The sequence below is a fragment of the Mastomys coucha genome, unplaced genomic scaffold (assembly GCF_008632895.1).
Source record: "Mastomys coucha isolate ucsf_1 unplaced genomic scaffold, UCSF_Mcou_1 pScaffold15, whole genome shotgun sequence".
Lineage (NCBI taxonomy): Eukaryota > Metazoa > Chordata > Mammalia > Rodentia > Muridae > Mastomys > Mastomys coucha.
Genome location: NW_022196897.1, coordinates 97,834,304 through 97,849,859, shown reverse-complemented (window position 1 = coordinate 97,849,859; position 15,556 = coordinate 97,834,304). Strand labels below are relative to the sequence as shown.

Genomic DNA, 15,556 nt, shown 5'->3' with positions numbered 1-15,556 from the left:
AAACAACACCCTTCACAATAGTTACAAATAATATAAAATACCTCGGTGTAACTCTAACTAAGCGAGTAGTTTATTCTTAAGATTGTGTGGCTAACTCTGAACTATGGTTCATGGCTGCTGCCTAGCATTATGAGAGAGCATCATACCATAAATTGTTAGTTGAGAAAACAATACTCAGAATTTCAAGTACAATTTCAACTGAATCTATGCCACTCCAATACCACTGTTAAGTTGAAAACATATGCATTAGGCCTACATTAGTCAGAGAGGCTGTATCATCTGGCTCTCAAAGAAGGAGTTGTAATCTATTTTTTCACACCTAAGGGAAGTTTTAATTCCTAAAACATGTGTTCAAAGACAAAGTGAGAGGATCTTAGATATGAAATATATTGTAAAATACTAGCTGATGTTAGTGTTGTCATTGAACACACAGCCTCAATGGCCAAGAAAGAATAATCAAATAACTTATGACTAAGAAGTATAGTTTTATGAGAAAAACCTGTTTATGGCAATAAGAATTTGATATGTCTTCACGTTGTTGATGTTGAGAAGTTACCTGACTTTTTTCTGTAACAGATTTCTCTACCTGGTTTACCATGTTCTGGGAATCAGGAATAATCTACTTAAGTTCCCTGTGGTCCAGTTCTCTCATCTATATGATGGGTAGCACTTGCCTCACAAAGTGGTAATAACTATTGAGAGGTTTGATATTCATAAATTACTTAGAAAAACATCTGCCACTTAGCTGCTGTTCCTTCGCTGTTACTATGGTTACTGGATGATAATCACTATTATCTTTGGTGGATGTGGTTCACTTTGAATGTTATATACCATAGTCTCCCGGGTACTAAAGACTGGGTGTCACCCTTATGTGTTTTTTCCCGTTGGAGACATATGTGTGTTTGAAAGGTAGGTGTTAGGAATATCTCTGTCCATCTTCACAGGGTCCCCAGCTCCTGTCATAGCAGAGGCATAGAGATATGGGATTCTTCTGAATTCTTCTTGTCCACTGAGTTTACTTTCCTTGAATTCAGACAGAGAAATATCAAACTCTGCTGTTTGTTTTTAGGAATCAATCAGCGATTTCTATTGGTACTATTCAGGAAAGGACATCATTGATGAATCTGGACAGCACAATTTCTCTAAAGCTCTGGCAGTCACCAAGCAAATTTTTAATTCTCTTACAGAGTACATTCAGGTAGGTGTCTTATTAAAACCTAATAACACCTAATAACACCTAATTAACACCTAATGTAGAACTGATAACAAATAGAATATTTTTAACATTCTTATTTTCTATATTCTCTAAAGAGTATTTGGGGGCTGGTGAGATTGTTCAGCAGGTAAGAGCACTGACTGCTCTTCTGAAGGTCCTGAGTTCAAATCCCAGCAACCACATGGTGGCTCACAACCACCCATAATGAGATCTAACACCTTCTTCTGGTGTGTCTAAAGACAGTTACAGTGTACTTACATATAATAATAAATAAAAATCATTTTTTAAGAAAAGAGTATTTGGATCACACAGTGATTGGTCTGTGTACTCACCAATGCTGACATTATTTTTTATCTAGAAAAAGGAACCATTGGTACCTGTAGTCTATGAAGTTCCTATAGTCTATGGTCCCCAACTGGGACTTGTTCAAAGTGTTGTCACTCTTTATTTTCATTTACCTCATTACATTTGCTTCCCTCCAGACATAGTGTCACATGCCTTTAATCCCAGCAGCACTCAGAAGGCAAAGGCAAGTGGATCTCTGTAAGTTCCAGGCCAGCATGGTCTACAAAGCACATTCCAAAATAGCCAGGGCCCTGTTACACAGAGACAACCCTGTCTCAAAATCAAGAGAGGACACATTTTAGTTTCCCTTTCGAGATTGACTTTAAATGAACCACAAAAGAAAAAAATGTGTTCAACTTAACATTCTTTAGTCTAGAATATCTAATAAAGTATCAATATCTGGTGTTCAGTAAGCATGGACATAAAATTATAGAACAATGGTATAAACAAGCAAATGAACAAAGCCTCAGAATCCGGCCCACCTATGGTGACACATGCCTCTAATCGCAGACTTTGGAGGCTGGGGTGGGATGATCTTGAGTTTGAACCTGGTCTGGGTGACAGGGTGAGACTCTGTCATAAAATCAAATAAACAACAAAATCCTAAATCTTTGAGCTCTTTCTATGGAAGAAGTTAAGTCAAGTAATAACAACTGGATCTCTGCCTTAATATTTTAGCTTTCTTTCTCTTTCCATAACAATATTTATTTCCTACAACAGTCTTCTACCTACCGTAAAGAGAGATGAATGATGTATTTAGGTACAATTGGCTATATAACCAGTTGCCATATCAGCTTTCTGTGATACAAGATTTTTTAGAAGCAGAATTGACACTTTATTTTTATATTATCATAACCAGAAAACTCATGGATTAAATATTTGCTCATTTATCGATTAAACAAAACATTTAGCTTGTGTTCTCTCCTTAGTTCCTGAAAAGAATATAATTTATTGTCTCTACCATGAAAGTGCTTTTAGTATCACTGAAAAAAAATCATATCCATGATGAAAAATATTTGGTAGGAGATGGTTGCACAAGATTTGAAATAACCACTTACATTATGGCTCAAATCATAACTATTATGTAGCACACATGGAGAAATGGAACTGGGGATAGTTGGAACAACACCCTGAGATTCAGAGTCAGACAACAATAAATGAAACAAATAAAGTGCACACAGATGAGTTCAATGGAAGAGAAAGCTCTCTCGAACCCCAGACCACAGTGTCATTTACAGATAAATACTGGCTGTGGATAAGTAAAGAACGGGGTGTACTAGTCTTTTGGAAAAGTCATGGAGATAAGATTGTGAGAGACTTCATGAGACATAATGTCAACAATTACTTCAGTTTGTGAAACAGAAGGAAAAACAAGGACAGAAAAGAGGAGTGCTTCATCCCTTCTTGTCATTTCCTTCTCTCCCCATTCTGTAAATCAGAGTGTGGCTCTTTTTTTATATCATGGAGTTGAAATTTGTTCTGTGAAAAACATTATCTGGAGGATGAGATAGGATGATCTTAAGCTCAGGACTTGCCTGGGGTAGAGAGTGGATACAAGGCCAGCTGGTTATGGAGACCCTGTCTCAAAATTTAGATAATTTTAAAAGGTCTGAGGATGTAGCTCAATAGTAGAGTTTCTGCCTGGTATGTGGGAGGTCCAGGTTCAATCCCCAGTACTGAAAGAAAAAAGAAAGAAAAGAAAGGAAGGAAGGAAGGAAAGAAGGGGAGGCAATTGGATTTCATTCACCATCCAAATCATGAGGTAACTAGCTCATTTAGATTTTATTTTCTCATAAAAATAAATACAAAATTTAAGTGTACTGCCTAGAAAATGGGATTTTTTAATGTAGCAAAGTTAAACTGTATTAAAATGCAAAGTAAAAAGAGAAGGGCTACCACTTCTCAGCCTTTTGGCTAAGATCAAGTGTAGAAAGAGAAAGGCTCCCTTAAGGAGAGGGCAGTAGTATCCCACCCAGTGATAGACTCAGACTTCTCAGAGGAGAACCTGTGAGCAAGAAGAGATTTCTCCTGGAGTGCTCAACACACCAGAGGAGCCCATGTTATGTAAATACATGTTTCTTTCAACAACTAGTTTTATGCCGTAATGAACTTATTGGCCTCTAGTGTACTACCTAGAAAATGGGACCTCTAGGGACCAGAAACTGAACATAGATGAACAGTAACTTTTAAACAATAGTTTTTTGATTTGGGAAAGTAGGTAGTACTTCTCCCTCTCAACTTTTCCTTGGGAATCCTACTAAGACTCTTATGTTTGTGAGATAATATGTGTGTCCTTTTCAGATCTTTCTTATTGAAGAGAAATTTGGGGGTTGAGTCAAAGATTAAAACAAACAAACAAAACAAACAAACAAACAAAAACCCAAGACTTTGAAGGAAAGTTAAGGAAGGATGACCACAAATAGAAAGGTTACTATCATGGAAAAGCAAACTGGTAACTAAGTCATCTACATTTGAGTTGGTATTTATATATAATGTTTAACTTGGTAAGAAAAACCCTAGAAGTAGTTGATGACTGAGATTATGACTGAGACTTTGAACTTTTGATTAATCAGAAGTTATAGCACTCACATGGAGCTCTGCTTGAAAACAGCAGGTAGACTGTCTCTGATACCCTTGTTTTCCTTAAAGAACCTTTCAGGGAAAGAACTGGGTGAAGGCAGGGTAGAGCAGTGGTTCTCAACCTGTGGGTCATGACCCCTTTGGAATTGACCGCCCCTTGCACAGGGGATGCCTAAAACCATCAGAAAGCACAGATATTTTGCATTATGATTCATAACACTAGCAAAATTACAGTTGTGAAGTAGCAGTGGAAATAATTGTATTGTTGGGAACTACCACAACATAGGGAACTGAATTAAAGGGATGGAGCATTAAGAAGATCAAGAGCTACTGATGTAGAGGAATGCCCTTCGGACCTGCTTCAACCTCAGCATTTAACTATTTTGCTAACTATATTCTTCATTCTGAAGCTAAAAGACAATCAGTGGGCTATGAAACCCCCATTCTCCACCTAGAGAGAAACTCCTGTAATTAGAAAGAATGAAAAGCAAATTGGGAAACTATTGAAGCATGAAATAATGAGTGTGAAAGGTACTGCCTTCTCACATAAAGCTCAGTCAAATGCCCTGATAGGATGGACTCTGGGTGACACGATGTGGAATCAGGCTGTCTCCTCTCTCCAGGGCCCTTGCATTGGGAACCAGCAGAGCCTGGCTCACAGTAGGCTGTGGGATGCAGTGGTCGGATTCCTCCATGTATTTGCTAACATGCAGATGAAGCTCTCTCAGGTACTGTGGCCTGTTCCTTTACACATTCCATTACAGTGAAATGTTGGGTTAACTTCCTTTCCTTTTAACTTCCCCTGTGGGTGCGGCTGTTTAATCAAAGGCTGGGAAAGCCAAACAGATTAGGTCTGATTGTTAAAACGGAGGAGCAAAACTGGAAACAGATGTATGTCTTCAGGGGCATCCCAGACGGGCTTTTGCATGAACGCAGCTTCTTCCTTCCTTGTGTCCCACCAACCTACTATTTTGTAAGTGCCTCAACACTGCGTTCCATGGTGCTCATCCCCTTTGCTTCCCTGTCACCGTCCTTTCATTTTAGAATACCATACATCAATTGTCTCTCACCTGCCAAATGTTGCATGTCTCTGTCATCCACAAATGTCCCTTCCCCTGCTTCCCTTCCTTATCCATCTCTACCTCTCCTTCTCCCCATCTCTCTGGCAGGATGAATCAGAACCACTCAGAGCATTTATTATGAACAAATAAATGTAACATATGTAGTCGGTGATCGCCTCTCTCCATGGCAACACATGAGGAAGCACTTCAAGATGTGTTTCAGACTGATTAGAGGGACATTTGCAGCGTTAATTTAAATCTGAAGATTTCAAGGCTATCACACCTGCCTCCTCTCTTTTGGAATGTGCTATTTGACCCTTCATTTTTTTTCCCCTTTTGACTCTGGCCTTATGGGAAAGGAGTTCTGGAAGGACTACTAATTTGGCAGTAACGTGTCCATGTCTGTGTCAACCATGACAGTGTAGGGTAGAGAATCTGGAGACAAGAGCTCCTCCTCTGCCACCTCGTCCTCATCAGTGACAGTTGGGAAGTTCCTCCCCACTTCCGGCTTTTGGTTTGATCATCTATAAAGTGTTGAGGGTTAGAAGGCATGGCCTCTGAGGTCTCTTCTCAGCTCTAGTAGTCTGTCCTGCTACAGTGTTGCTGTTGCTGCTGTTGTTTTTTTTTTTTTTTTTTTTTTTTTTTTTTTTTTCAGTAGAGCTATGACACACAATAGGGTAGGGAAGAGTTCCTCAACAAAGCTTTTGACAAGAGTAACAGAGAATTGATAAAACAAGTATGGCCCAGAGAACATTAAAAAAAAGAAGAAGAAGAAGAAGAATTACCTTCAAACTGATAGGTGGTGGCTAAGGCTGTCAATCCCAGCACTCAGGAGGCAGAGGCAGGTGGATTTCTGAATTCAAGGCCAGCCTGGTCTACAGAATGAGTTCCAGGACTGCCAGGGCTATACAGAGAAACCCTGTCTCAAAAAGACTAAAGTAAATAAATAATTGCCTTCAGTTTATTATTGCAAGCATAATTTTCTAATTTTCATTTCACCTTTAGATGAGCTCTTTCTCATACTGTCCTGTATATGATGAAGGGTTTGCGACACAGAGGTAGTTTTCCAGCACTCTGCCTGTATTGCTCATATTAAAACCAAACAGAACATCAAAATTATCCAAAGGAATAGCATGCTTAAATACTATTTTAAGGATTCAGTGGCTCTCTGATCACCACCAACTACAACTGGGGTAATCTAATCCACAAAGAAAGGAGAATCTAATTGGTAATCTAATGTTTCCTTAGTTGGATTACAACAAGATCTCCCATGAAGCTCATGATAGGTAGTTCTCCAGTACAGAAAACAGCAAATAAACTTAAAAGTACCTGAAGGTTTTTTAGAGTATGGGGCTGTTAGGCAGCTTTTAGTAACAGTCTGTATATCTGCTGCATTTGTACCGAGCAGAATGTGAAGGAGCTGTGTTGGATGAGCAACCCTGTACTCCAGGTACTGGATTTAAGCCACCTTCTCTCACATCGAGAAGGGAGCTCATTCCTGACTTGATGCAGCCTTCAGCTGACCTTTCCAGAGCAGGCCCTTCTTGCCCACTACCCTGGACTTTGCTGAGGGATCAGATAGCTCAGGGGTATCTCCTGTTTCTGTTCTAGGATTCCAGTCAGATCGAGCTGCTGAAGGAACTCTTGGATCTCCTTCAGGACATGGTGGTGATGCTTCTGTCCCTCCTGGAAGGTTGGGCTGTCTGGTATAACTAGGCATTCACACAATTGTAATTGGTCTGAGTACTAACCTTACTAATCATACAGATTATCCTTCTCACAGGTCACTGATGTCATAAGACATCGGTTAGAATGACAAATTTTCAGAATGAAAAAAAAAAATGAGTGAGGGGCACATAGTCTGATGGACAAAGCCTGAAACCAACTCATTTGATGCCAATAGGAAAGCCAGAATGAACTGGGGAAAATCTCCAAGCTTTGCCCCTCCCTATCCTCTCCCTCTACCCATTGCTTTTTGACACATCTGGCTGCCAGTGTGTATGCCAGCCATCTAATTGGGCACCCTCCCAGGTCAAAGGGGATCAAAGGGACGCCATGTATCCCTATGTATTCCCAGAGATCTAATAATAAAACCACCTCGTAGGCCCTAGGGCAGAAACAAGGCCATGGTGTGGCCATTTCCCTCTTGCCCTGGCTTCTTGTCCCTTAGCTCCTGGTGGGGTAGTTGATATGGCTTGCTGCTCTCTCCTATTTTTAAATTGTTATGGTCAGAAATGAACTGACTAATTTGGCACATAAGTCTTCTAAAAATAGCTGCCTGTCCAGTTGCATGATAACTTGGGTTCATTTATGTATTTGTATGTCTTTTTGAACCTGCCTCACAGGAAATGTGGTAAATGGGACTATTGGAAAGCAGATGGTTGACACGCTGGTAGAATCATCTACTAATGTAGAGATGATCTTGAAATTCTTTGACATGTTCTTGAAACTTAAAGACTTAACCAGCTCAGATACCTTCAAAGAATATGACCCAGATGGCAAAGGGATCATCTCTCGAAAAGAATTTCAGAAGGCCATGGAAGGTCTAAAGCAATATACACAGTCAGAGATTGACTTTCTCCTTTCATGTACAGAGGCTGATGAGAATGACATGTTTAATTATGTGGATTTTGTAGAGAGGTTCCATGAGCCAGCCAAGGACATAGGGTTCAATGTGGCAGTGTTATTGACAAATCTCTCTGAACATATGCCCAACGATTCCCGTCTCAAGTGTCTGTTGGACCCAGCAGAAAGTGTACTAAATTACTTTGAACCATACCTGGGTCGAATCGAGATCATGGGTGGGGCCAAGAAAATTGAGCGTGTTTATTTTGAGATCAGTGAATCCAGTCGAACTCAGTGGGAAAAGCCTCAAGTGAAGGAATCTAAGAGACAGTTCATCTTTGATGTTGTCAATGAAGGCGGGGAACAAGAGAAGATGGAACTGTTTGTGAACTTCTGTGAGGATACAATCTTTGAGATGCAACTAGCATCTCAGATCTCAGAATCTGACTCAACTGACAGGCCGGAAGAGGAAGAAGAAGAGGATGAAGATTCTGCTTATGCAATAGAAATTGAGGGGGAGGAGGAAGATAAGTCTTTTGAGTCTGCCTCTGCCTTTGCCATGGCCTGTGCCTCAGTAAAGAGAAATGTCTCCAAGTTTCTGAAGAGGGCAACCTTGAAGAACCTCAGGAAACAATATAGGAATGTGAAAAAGATGAGCGCAAAGGAGCTAGTCAAGGTGTTCTTCTCTTTCTTCTGGATGCTGTTTGTGGGCCTCTTTCAATTGCTCTTCACTATCTTGGGAGGAATCTTCCAGATCCTCTGGAACACAGTGTTTGGAGGGGGCCTTGTAGAAGGGGCAAAGAACATCAGGGTGACAAAGATCCTAGGTGACATGCCTGACCCCACCCAGTTTGGGATCCATGATGATGTAATAGAGACTGACAGGGCGGAAGTGACTGAGCCAGGCGTCACCACTGAGCTGGTCCACTTTGTAAAGGGTGAGGCCGGAGATACAGACATCATGTCAGACCTCTTTGGAATCCACTCAAAGAAAGAAGGTGGCCTAAAGCAAGGGCCTGAAGTGGGATTAGGTGACCTCTCTGAAATTATCGGCAAGGACGAACCCCCAACACTAGAGAGTACTGTGAGGAAGAAAAGGAAAGCACAGGTAAACCTAATTCCAGTCCGTTGTCCTTATCCCCAAATGAATCTAACTGTATTTTGCAATCAGCACTGGCATGGTTTGCACAGGTAATTGATACTACATTAACACCGGTTCTGATAGGATTATGCTGACATTCCACATTGACCAGGTGTGGTGAGCTTGAGACTTAGATAAAGGACTTCTAGTCTACATTGTAAAGTTTAAACATAATGATCTGACACCTTCACCTGCTTCAGACTTTTATTAGGTTAGTGTTCATAGTGTTATTCAGTGAAAGTTAGTGTTGATTCAGTGAAAGAATAGAAAAGCAAGTGTAGTGGATGAGAAGATGTCTTCTGAGACAGTATTTTGATGTATCCTGTAAGCTCTGGTACATTCCATTTCACTGAAACTCTATAGTAGATATGTTCTATTTCTCTTATTAACTTTACAATCCCAATAAATCAGTTTCATTTCCTGGAAAGGTTACTAGACACCAATAATTAGCAACTTTATATGATATTGGTGATTATAATTGCTATTTCTTGATAGCTTAGTATATCAGTGAGTCACATTATGCCTGGAACATTTTTATCATTAGGGATTTGAGGCAGTCAACAAGATCAAATGGATAAGACAAAAGTAACTTAGAGGTCATTGGCCACAGGGTGTTCTGCATGGTCCCTTCTCTAGCGACATGTAACTCATGGTGCCACTTTAGCATCACAGGAAGAATTGAGGTTGCAGACAAAGGCCACATCCATTCACTAATTCCATTGTTATTTATTGGAACATTAACATGCACATGCCACTGTTCTGGGATCTGAGACTTGAGTGGTAATGGATAAATCCTTTGTCCATATAATTTTATAGAAAAGACAGACACTAGACAAGTTGGTGCAACTCAGAAGACAGGAGATACTGGGAAATGGAAAGTCAAATGAGAGGTGTTAAGTGCCAGGGAGGGCTGCACCAACATAGGCGTTCTTACTGTATCATTCGTTTTGTACTGCTCCTGGATAGGCTCATGACATATAACTATTTGAAAAAGGATAGAAACTAATTTGGGTGCCACATGCACCAGACTGTGTTCTGGGTAACAAGAAAAGCAATAGTTTTGCTTTAATGGAAGTTTGTAGTGGGAAAAGATAAAAGTTTGCCTGAAGTGGGTTTGTGATGTTTGCTCAGCTTAATAAACAAACGAGTGGGTTTGAGGGGACATGGTACAAACATCTAGGTCCTTTGGACGGATATAGAGAATTCCTGTTATCATCTGCAATAAGCAGGGCAGCTAGCAAGGCTCCTGATAAAGTATGACCTGAGCCAAATTCTAAAAGATGGCAGGAATGTGGAAAGCCAGGGTTTCCTGAGCCAGGTAGAGGGTAAGGCTACTCAAAGTCCCTAGTGCACAGAAAGAGTCAGACTCCTTTCCTACAGAGGAAATGTTGGAGCATTCGAATATAAAAAGCAATAAGTAAAGTAGTACAACGTGAAGATGAAGATGGAGAGGAAGCCAGGCCCCTAGAGGATGTGCAGGTCTCACTGTGGGGTGTGGTTTTATTGAGTGCAGTGGCTATGAACCAGAGGGACTAGGGCAATGACAAGGGAGCCGTGTCAGATAGAGGAAGATTCCAGATTAAACATACTGTGATCTGTGTTCTAGTTTCCTCTTGCTTCCATGGGGCTCCTTCAAGGTTTGAGTATAGGTGTCCTACTTGAATTGAGTAAACAATAGGGGAGGCAACTGAATCTTCAGGTTTGAGGTCTGATTTGGTGTCTCTCAGGAACAGCAGGTTTGATGTACATCGAGACACTTTACAGCCTGCAACCCTGAGAGAAACTGTAATGGGGATGGGGGGTGGGTACCACAAAGCCACTAGAACATGTAACCAGAAAGAAAAAGGCTTGTTGTGAACTTTTTTCCTCCTCTGAGGAAGCTTGACTGGTTGATGGTTTTTTTGTTTTGTTTTGTTTTTGTTTTTTTAATCTAGGCAGCAGAGATGAAAGCAGTGCATGACGCAGAAGGAAAAGCTGAATCTGAGAAGGCTGAGTGAGTTCCTGGTGGTGTGGGCTACTCTCTTTCCTGTGGTAGTTAATACTTGACGGCAGCTGCCATTCTACAGCTGTGCTAAATACAAAACCTGATTTCTAGCAATGCAGGCAACAGGTATTCTATAAGCCCTGGCCATTCTTTTCTTTCTTTTTCTTTTCTTTCACTTCTTTTCTTCTTTCTTCTTCTTCCTCCTTCTCCTTTTCTTCTTCTCCTCTTCCCCTTCCCTCTCCTCCTCCTCCTCCTCTTCCTTTTTTGCCTCAGCTCTATAATATACACTTATCAACTTTATAATTCCGATAGTACACCAGGGTTTCATTGACTGAACAATTATTAAATATCCACATTTAGAAACTTCATATAGTACTGATGGTGGATAGTCTGTGGTGTTTATTGAATACCTATTATATGTCAGGCCTTTGCTTTGCTCTTTAGACACCACATTTACTTCCTGTCCAAGCTTATAGGAGTAGGTGCCAGTGCTAATCCTAAGAGGGCTTACTTAGTAAGGAAAGGACTTTTTTTGGAATGGGAATAAAAAGAGTTGTTAAGTCTAATTCCAAAATAGCACAAACTCATATTTATGACCTGTGTACACATCAGATCATCAAAATGGTCACTACTCATTAAACATAGATTTCACATGTAGGGAGTGGATTGATAAGGAGCAGGCTGGGCCTGCCTTTCTTCTACTCGCTGAGTAGCCCTCTCCCCAACAGCATGGAAGACAGAGAAAAGGAGGACAAAGTCAAGGAGGAGGGACAAGCAGAGTATCTGTGGGCAGACGTGACAGTAAAGAAGACAAGACGGCGCGGTCAGAAGGCTGAGAAGCCAGAAGCCTTCATGGCCAATTTCTTCAAAGGTCTGGAGATTTATCAGACCAAGTTACTGGTGAGCTCTCCAACCCTCCTGCCTTCCTACTAGAGCGCTGGCCCAGCAGGCCTCATAGCTGGCCACTTATTCGTGTTACTTTTCCTTAGACACGCTTCCTCTACTTCATTCCCATTCTTTTCCTCTTCCTGTTTCTCTTGTGTTGAAGAAAATGGAGGGTTACCTAGACACCACCCTCAAGCAGATTTATGTACATGGTGTAAGAACTCAGCTGGTCCTGATCCAAAATTTCAGCAGTTCGATCTACTGGGATAAAGACAAAAAGATTCCTGTATTAGGCTATGTTACTCAACTGGCCCCAAACATTGTTACTGTAGGTACAAGCAAGCCTCAGCATTGTATGTGAATAATTTCTCCAATATGTTAGTTCCCACCTTGAGGTCCACTCGCTGCTCAACCAGGACCACACTTTAGCTGTACCGTCAATGAAGCCCCTAGGCAGTGTCAAATTCTCCCCGGTAGCTACAGTTCAATCCTCCAAGGGCTGAGTTTCCTAGGGAAGAAAGCAGTGCAGAGAAGGGTGAGCTCTGAAGAGTAGGTGAAGGGCTGTGATTCCGAGATGGATAAGAACTCTGGGCCATAGTCTGGCTGCACTGTGTACAGGGGAAGGGACTGCTTGGCCCTCCGCTGGTGACATGTTGAGAGATGCTGGTGACACGCTGGTGAGATCTGGTTTACCGTGATCTGATCCACAGTAAGGTTCCCTCAAACATGCTCTTAAACCAATTTTAAATAGTCAACATTTCCAGTTCCCCTCAAACAACCATGCTTGTGCTTCCAAGGCCAGTGCTGCCCTGGAAGAGTGGAAACTGAAGCAAAGGTTCCTCTGTCAACCTCTCCCTGGGGCACGTCTTCCAGTGTCAGAAAGGGAGGTCGCTTTCCTACCCACTGCTCTTCTACCTCTGCTTATCCTTTTCTTTCAGCACTACCTGGCCAGGAATTTCTACAACCTGAGGTTCCTTGCTCTGTTTGTAGCCTTCGCTATCAACTTCATCCTGCTTTTCTATAAGGTGATGATACTCCACTGAGGGGTTGTTGATTTTTATACAACAGACTGAGCATGCTGTACATTGGGGGAAACTATAACTAAACTTTTACTCTTAATTGGAGCAAAAAGTTAATGTCCAAGGAAATTTCTAAGATACTGATCTCTAAAAAAAAAAAAAAAAAAATATGATGTAGAGAAATGCGTGAAAAGCAAATTAGGGGACTTCACCAGTTTGGGTTCCTATTTGATTTAATCTCTAAACATTGAGCATACCCTGTATGCTAGATGCCATGAGAGGAACTATGGAGCATTTTGAAGTAAATAATATACACAGGTCTTTCCTTGGGGAATAAGTTAAGAATAGGACCCCATCCCTGTTGACACACATGAGAAGCTATGAAGGCAAAATTTGTAAGAGTTAGGAACAGAAGTTCCCCTCACCATAATGGAAGATTTTGAACCCTGATGAGGGGAGTCTTGCATGTTGCCGGCATGGAAAGACCCATCCTGGATTCTTGACATAGTCTGCTTTAAAACAAAGAAAGAGACAAACAAGCTTTCTGCTGATTCTTGATTAAACCTAGCAATTCAATTTGTTACAAATCAGTATTTTCTCTATATAAATCTAAAGTTTGACAAACTAGTAAGTTTTGTTGCCCATAGAAGAGTGGCATCTATAGTGAGGTGTATGTAGCTTGGTTTGAAACATACTAAGGTTGAGGGAAATCCAGCTATCTAGGCAGAGACAGCCAGCAGGCACTTGAAGCTACAGGATAAAAGCTTGGGGTGAGGGCGTGTAGAACTGAGAGTCATTTGTAGGAACAGAAGGAGAACCCAAGAATGAAAGAAAGAATGAAAAATATGGAATGTATCTAACTGGTGTTTGTGATCCACATGGACCTGTTGCTGCTTTCTCTCTTGCCATAGTATTACAGATAGTAAAAGGCCCATAATGTAAAATTTTTACTTTCACCAGGCAGTGGTGGCACATGCCTTTAATCCCAGCACTTGGAGGCAGAGACAGGCAGATTTCTGAATTTGAGGCCAGCCTGGTCTACAGAGTGAGTTCCAGGACAGCCGGGGCTACACGGAGAAACCCTGTCTTGGAAAAAAAAAAAAATTACTTTCTTTTCAAGAGATAGATTTTGTTTCTACCTTGTTCTTATTTGCAACTATTAGAAACACTGGGGATTCTTATCAGTAAGTTACTCCACAGGTAATGCTGGGTTTAATAGCATATCTATATATTAATGATATAAACTCTATAGGAAGAGCATAGTGACTGAGCCGCCTTCTGATAGTTATGGGTATGTATCTTGGGCCAGGTCACTGAAGAACCTTTAGAGGAAGAGGCAGAGAATGTTGCAAACCTGTGGAACTCCTTCAATGATGACGATGAGGAAGAAGCGATGGTATTCTTTGTTCTTCAGGAGAGCACTGGGTATATGGCACCAACACTGCGTGCCCTGGCCATTGTCCACACTGTCATCTCTCTGGTCTGTGTGGTGGGCTATTACTGCCTGAAGGTGAGCATTCTAACCATCTGGCACTCTCTTTCTGACTCCTTTTTTTATCTCCACCAGTACTTAGTCTGCTAAGATGCTAGAGGAATAAGGCTGGTACCCCACGAGCTGCTTACAACTGCAGGGTCTCAATCACCAACTTGAGGCTTTAGAGTAAGAATCTGTGAGGTGAGCCTATAAACAAAGCTAATTCTTGCTGTAGGAGAAGCACTTCAGGTACCTCTTAGTATCTGAGTCATCAGGCTAGGGCACAAGTGAAATTAGCCATGAGAGCTTTCTTGTGATCTATTGGATTTTTTTTTTTTTTTATAAATGTACCTTCCCATTAGGCTGGAGCCATTTGAGACCCAGGATGGATCTCAATGATGTATTTCTGTTTCAGTTATCTATGTAACAAGCCACTCCAAACTTGGTTTGAAGGACCAACATTTTCTCTCTCTGATTCTGAGGACTGATGGGGCACAATCAGTCTTTTGTTTGTTCCATGGGAAAGGGTTTTATCTGCAGCCTTTTGGGAGCTCAAGTAGGTGAAAATGGCAAAGATATTTCTGAGCCTAGCACCTTACAGATGAACAGTCAGGAAGTGAGTCTTAGCTGGAGTAGTGAGACTCCATCTCCTCCTTTCCCCATGTAGACACAGAGTATCTCCCTTTCCCCATGGCCTCTGCATGTAAACTCTGCAGTATGGATGACTTTGGAATTCCCTAAGGATCACAGAAGTGAAAGCTGTTATCCACTCTTAAGAAATAGACTTGGAAATGCCACATTGTCAGTGTCACTTCCAGCATACTCTATTGGTTAAAGCAAGTCATGTAATGGCCCAGTTCACAGTTGTGTTTGGAGGTTGTTGAAGTCATGAACTAGGAAGCACGATTCATTTGTGTGATCTTTAGAAACCACTGAAGGAACATCAGTCTTCAATCATTCAGTTGTGTGTTCTGTGTTCATTTCTATCTCGAGACTGTGATTGTAAAAGTTACTTTTCTTGTTGCTGTAAAGATGTTTGTCTTATTTTGGATCACAGTTTGAGGGTACAATTCACCATGATGAGGAAGATACAGCAGGAGAGGAGGTCTCACTGTAGCAACAAGAAGGTGTGGGTCACATGACATTCACAGAAAACAGAAAATGCTGGAGCTCCACTCCATTCTCCTTTTTATTCAGTTCAGGACTCAAACCCCATGGGATGGTACTACCTACATGTCAGGGTGTATCTTTCCTCATCAGTTGAACATCTCTGGGCACAGCCTCAC

General features: G+C 41.2%; 1 protein-coding gene and 1 long non-coding RNA gene across 10 annotated transcripts in view; one reads left to right on the top strand and one right to left on the bottom strand.

Annotated features, from left to right (window-relative positions):
• LOC116090651 overlaps window positions 1–5,300 on the bottom strand; it is a 13,024-nt gene extending 7,724 nt beyond the window's left edge. The window contains exon 1 of the long non-coding RNA XR_004118763.1: window positions 5,212–5,300. This is a non-coding gene — a long non-coding RNA (uncharacterized LOC116090651). The remainder of the gene's footprint in view (window positions 1–5,211) is intronic.
• Window positions 1–15,556, top strand: part of Ryr3 (ryanodine receptor 3) — a 538,051-nt gene that overhangs the window by 505,661 nt on the left and 16,834 nt on the right. For 7 of the 9 annotated variants that reach the window (XM_031371354.1, XM_031371356.1, XM_031371353.1 and 4 more), the window contains 8 exons: window positions 1,070–1,198; window positions 4,765–4,869; window positions 6,814–6,895; window positions 7,548–8,875; window positions 10,843–10,901; window positions 11,621–11,792; window positions 12,716–12,802; window positions 14,106–14,306. In XM_031371354.1, the coding sequence (XP_031227214.1) occupies window positions 1,070–1,198; window positions 4,765–4,869; window positions 6,814–6,895; window positions 7,548–8,875; window positions 10,843–10,901; window positions 11,621–11,792; window positions 12,716–12,802; window positions 14,106–14,306 (2,163 nt within the window). Of the gene's footprint in view, window positions 1–1,069; window positions 1,199–4,764; window positions 4,870–6,813; window positions 6,896–7,547; window positions 8,876–10,842; window positions 10,902–11,620; window positions 11,793–12,715; window positions 12,803–14,105; window positions 14,307–15,556 lie in introns of those variants that run through there. The other 2 variants (XM_031371355.1, XM_031371358.1) reach the window with 2 other exon arrangements.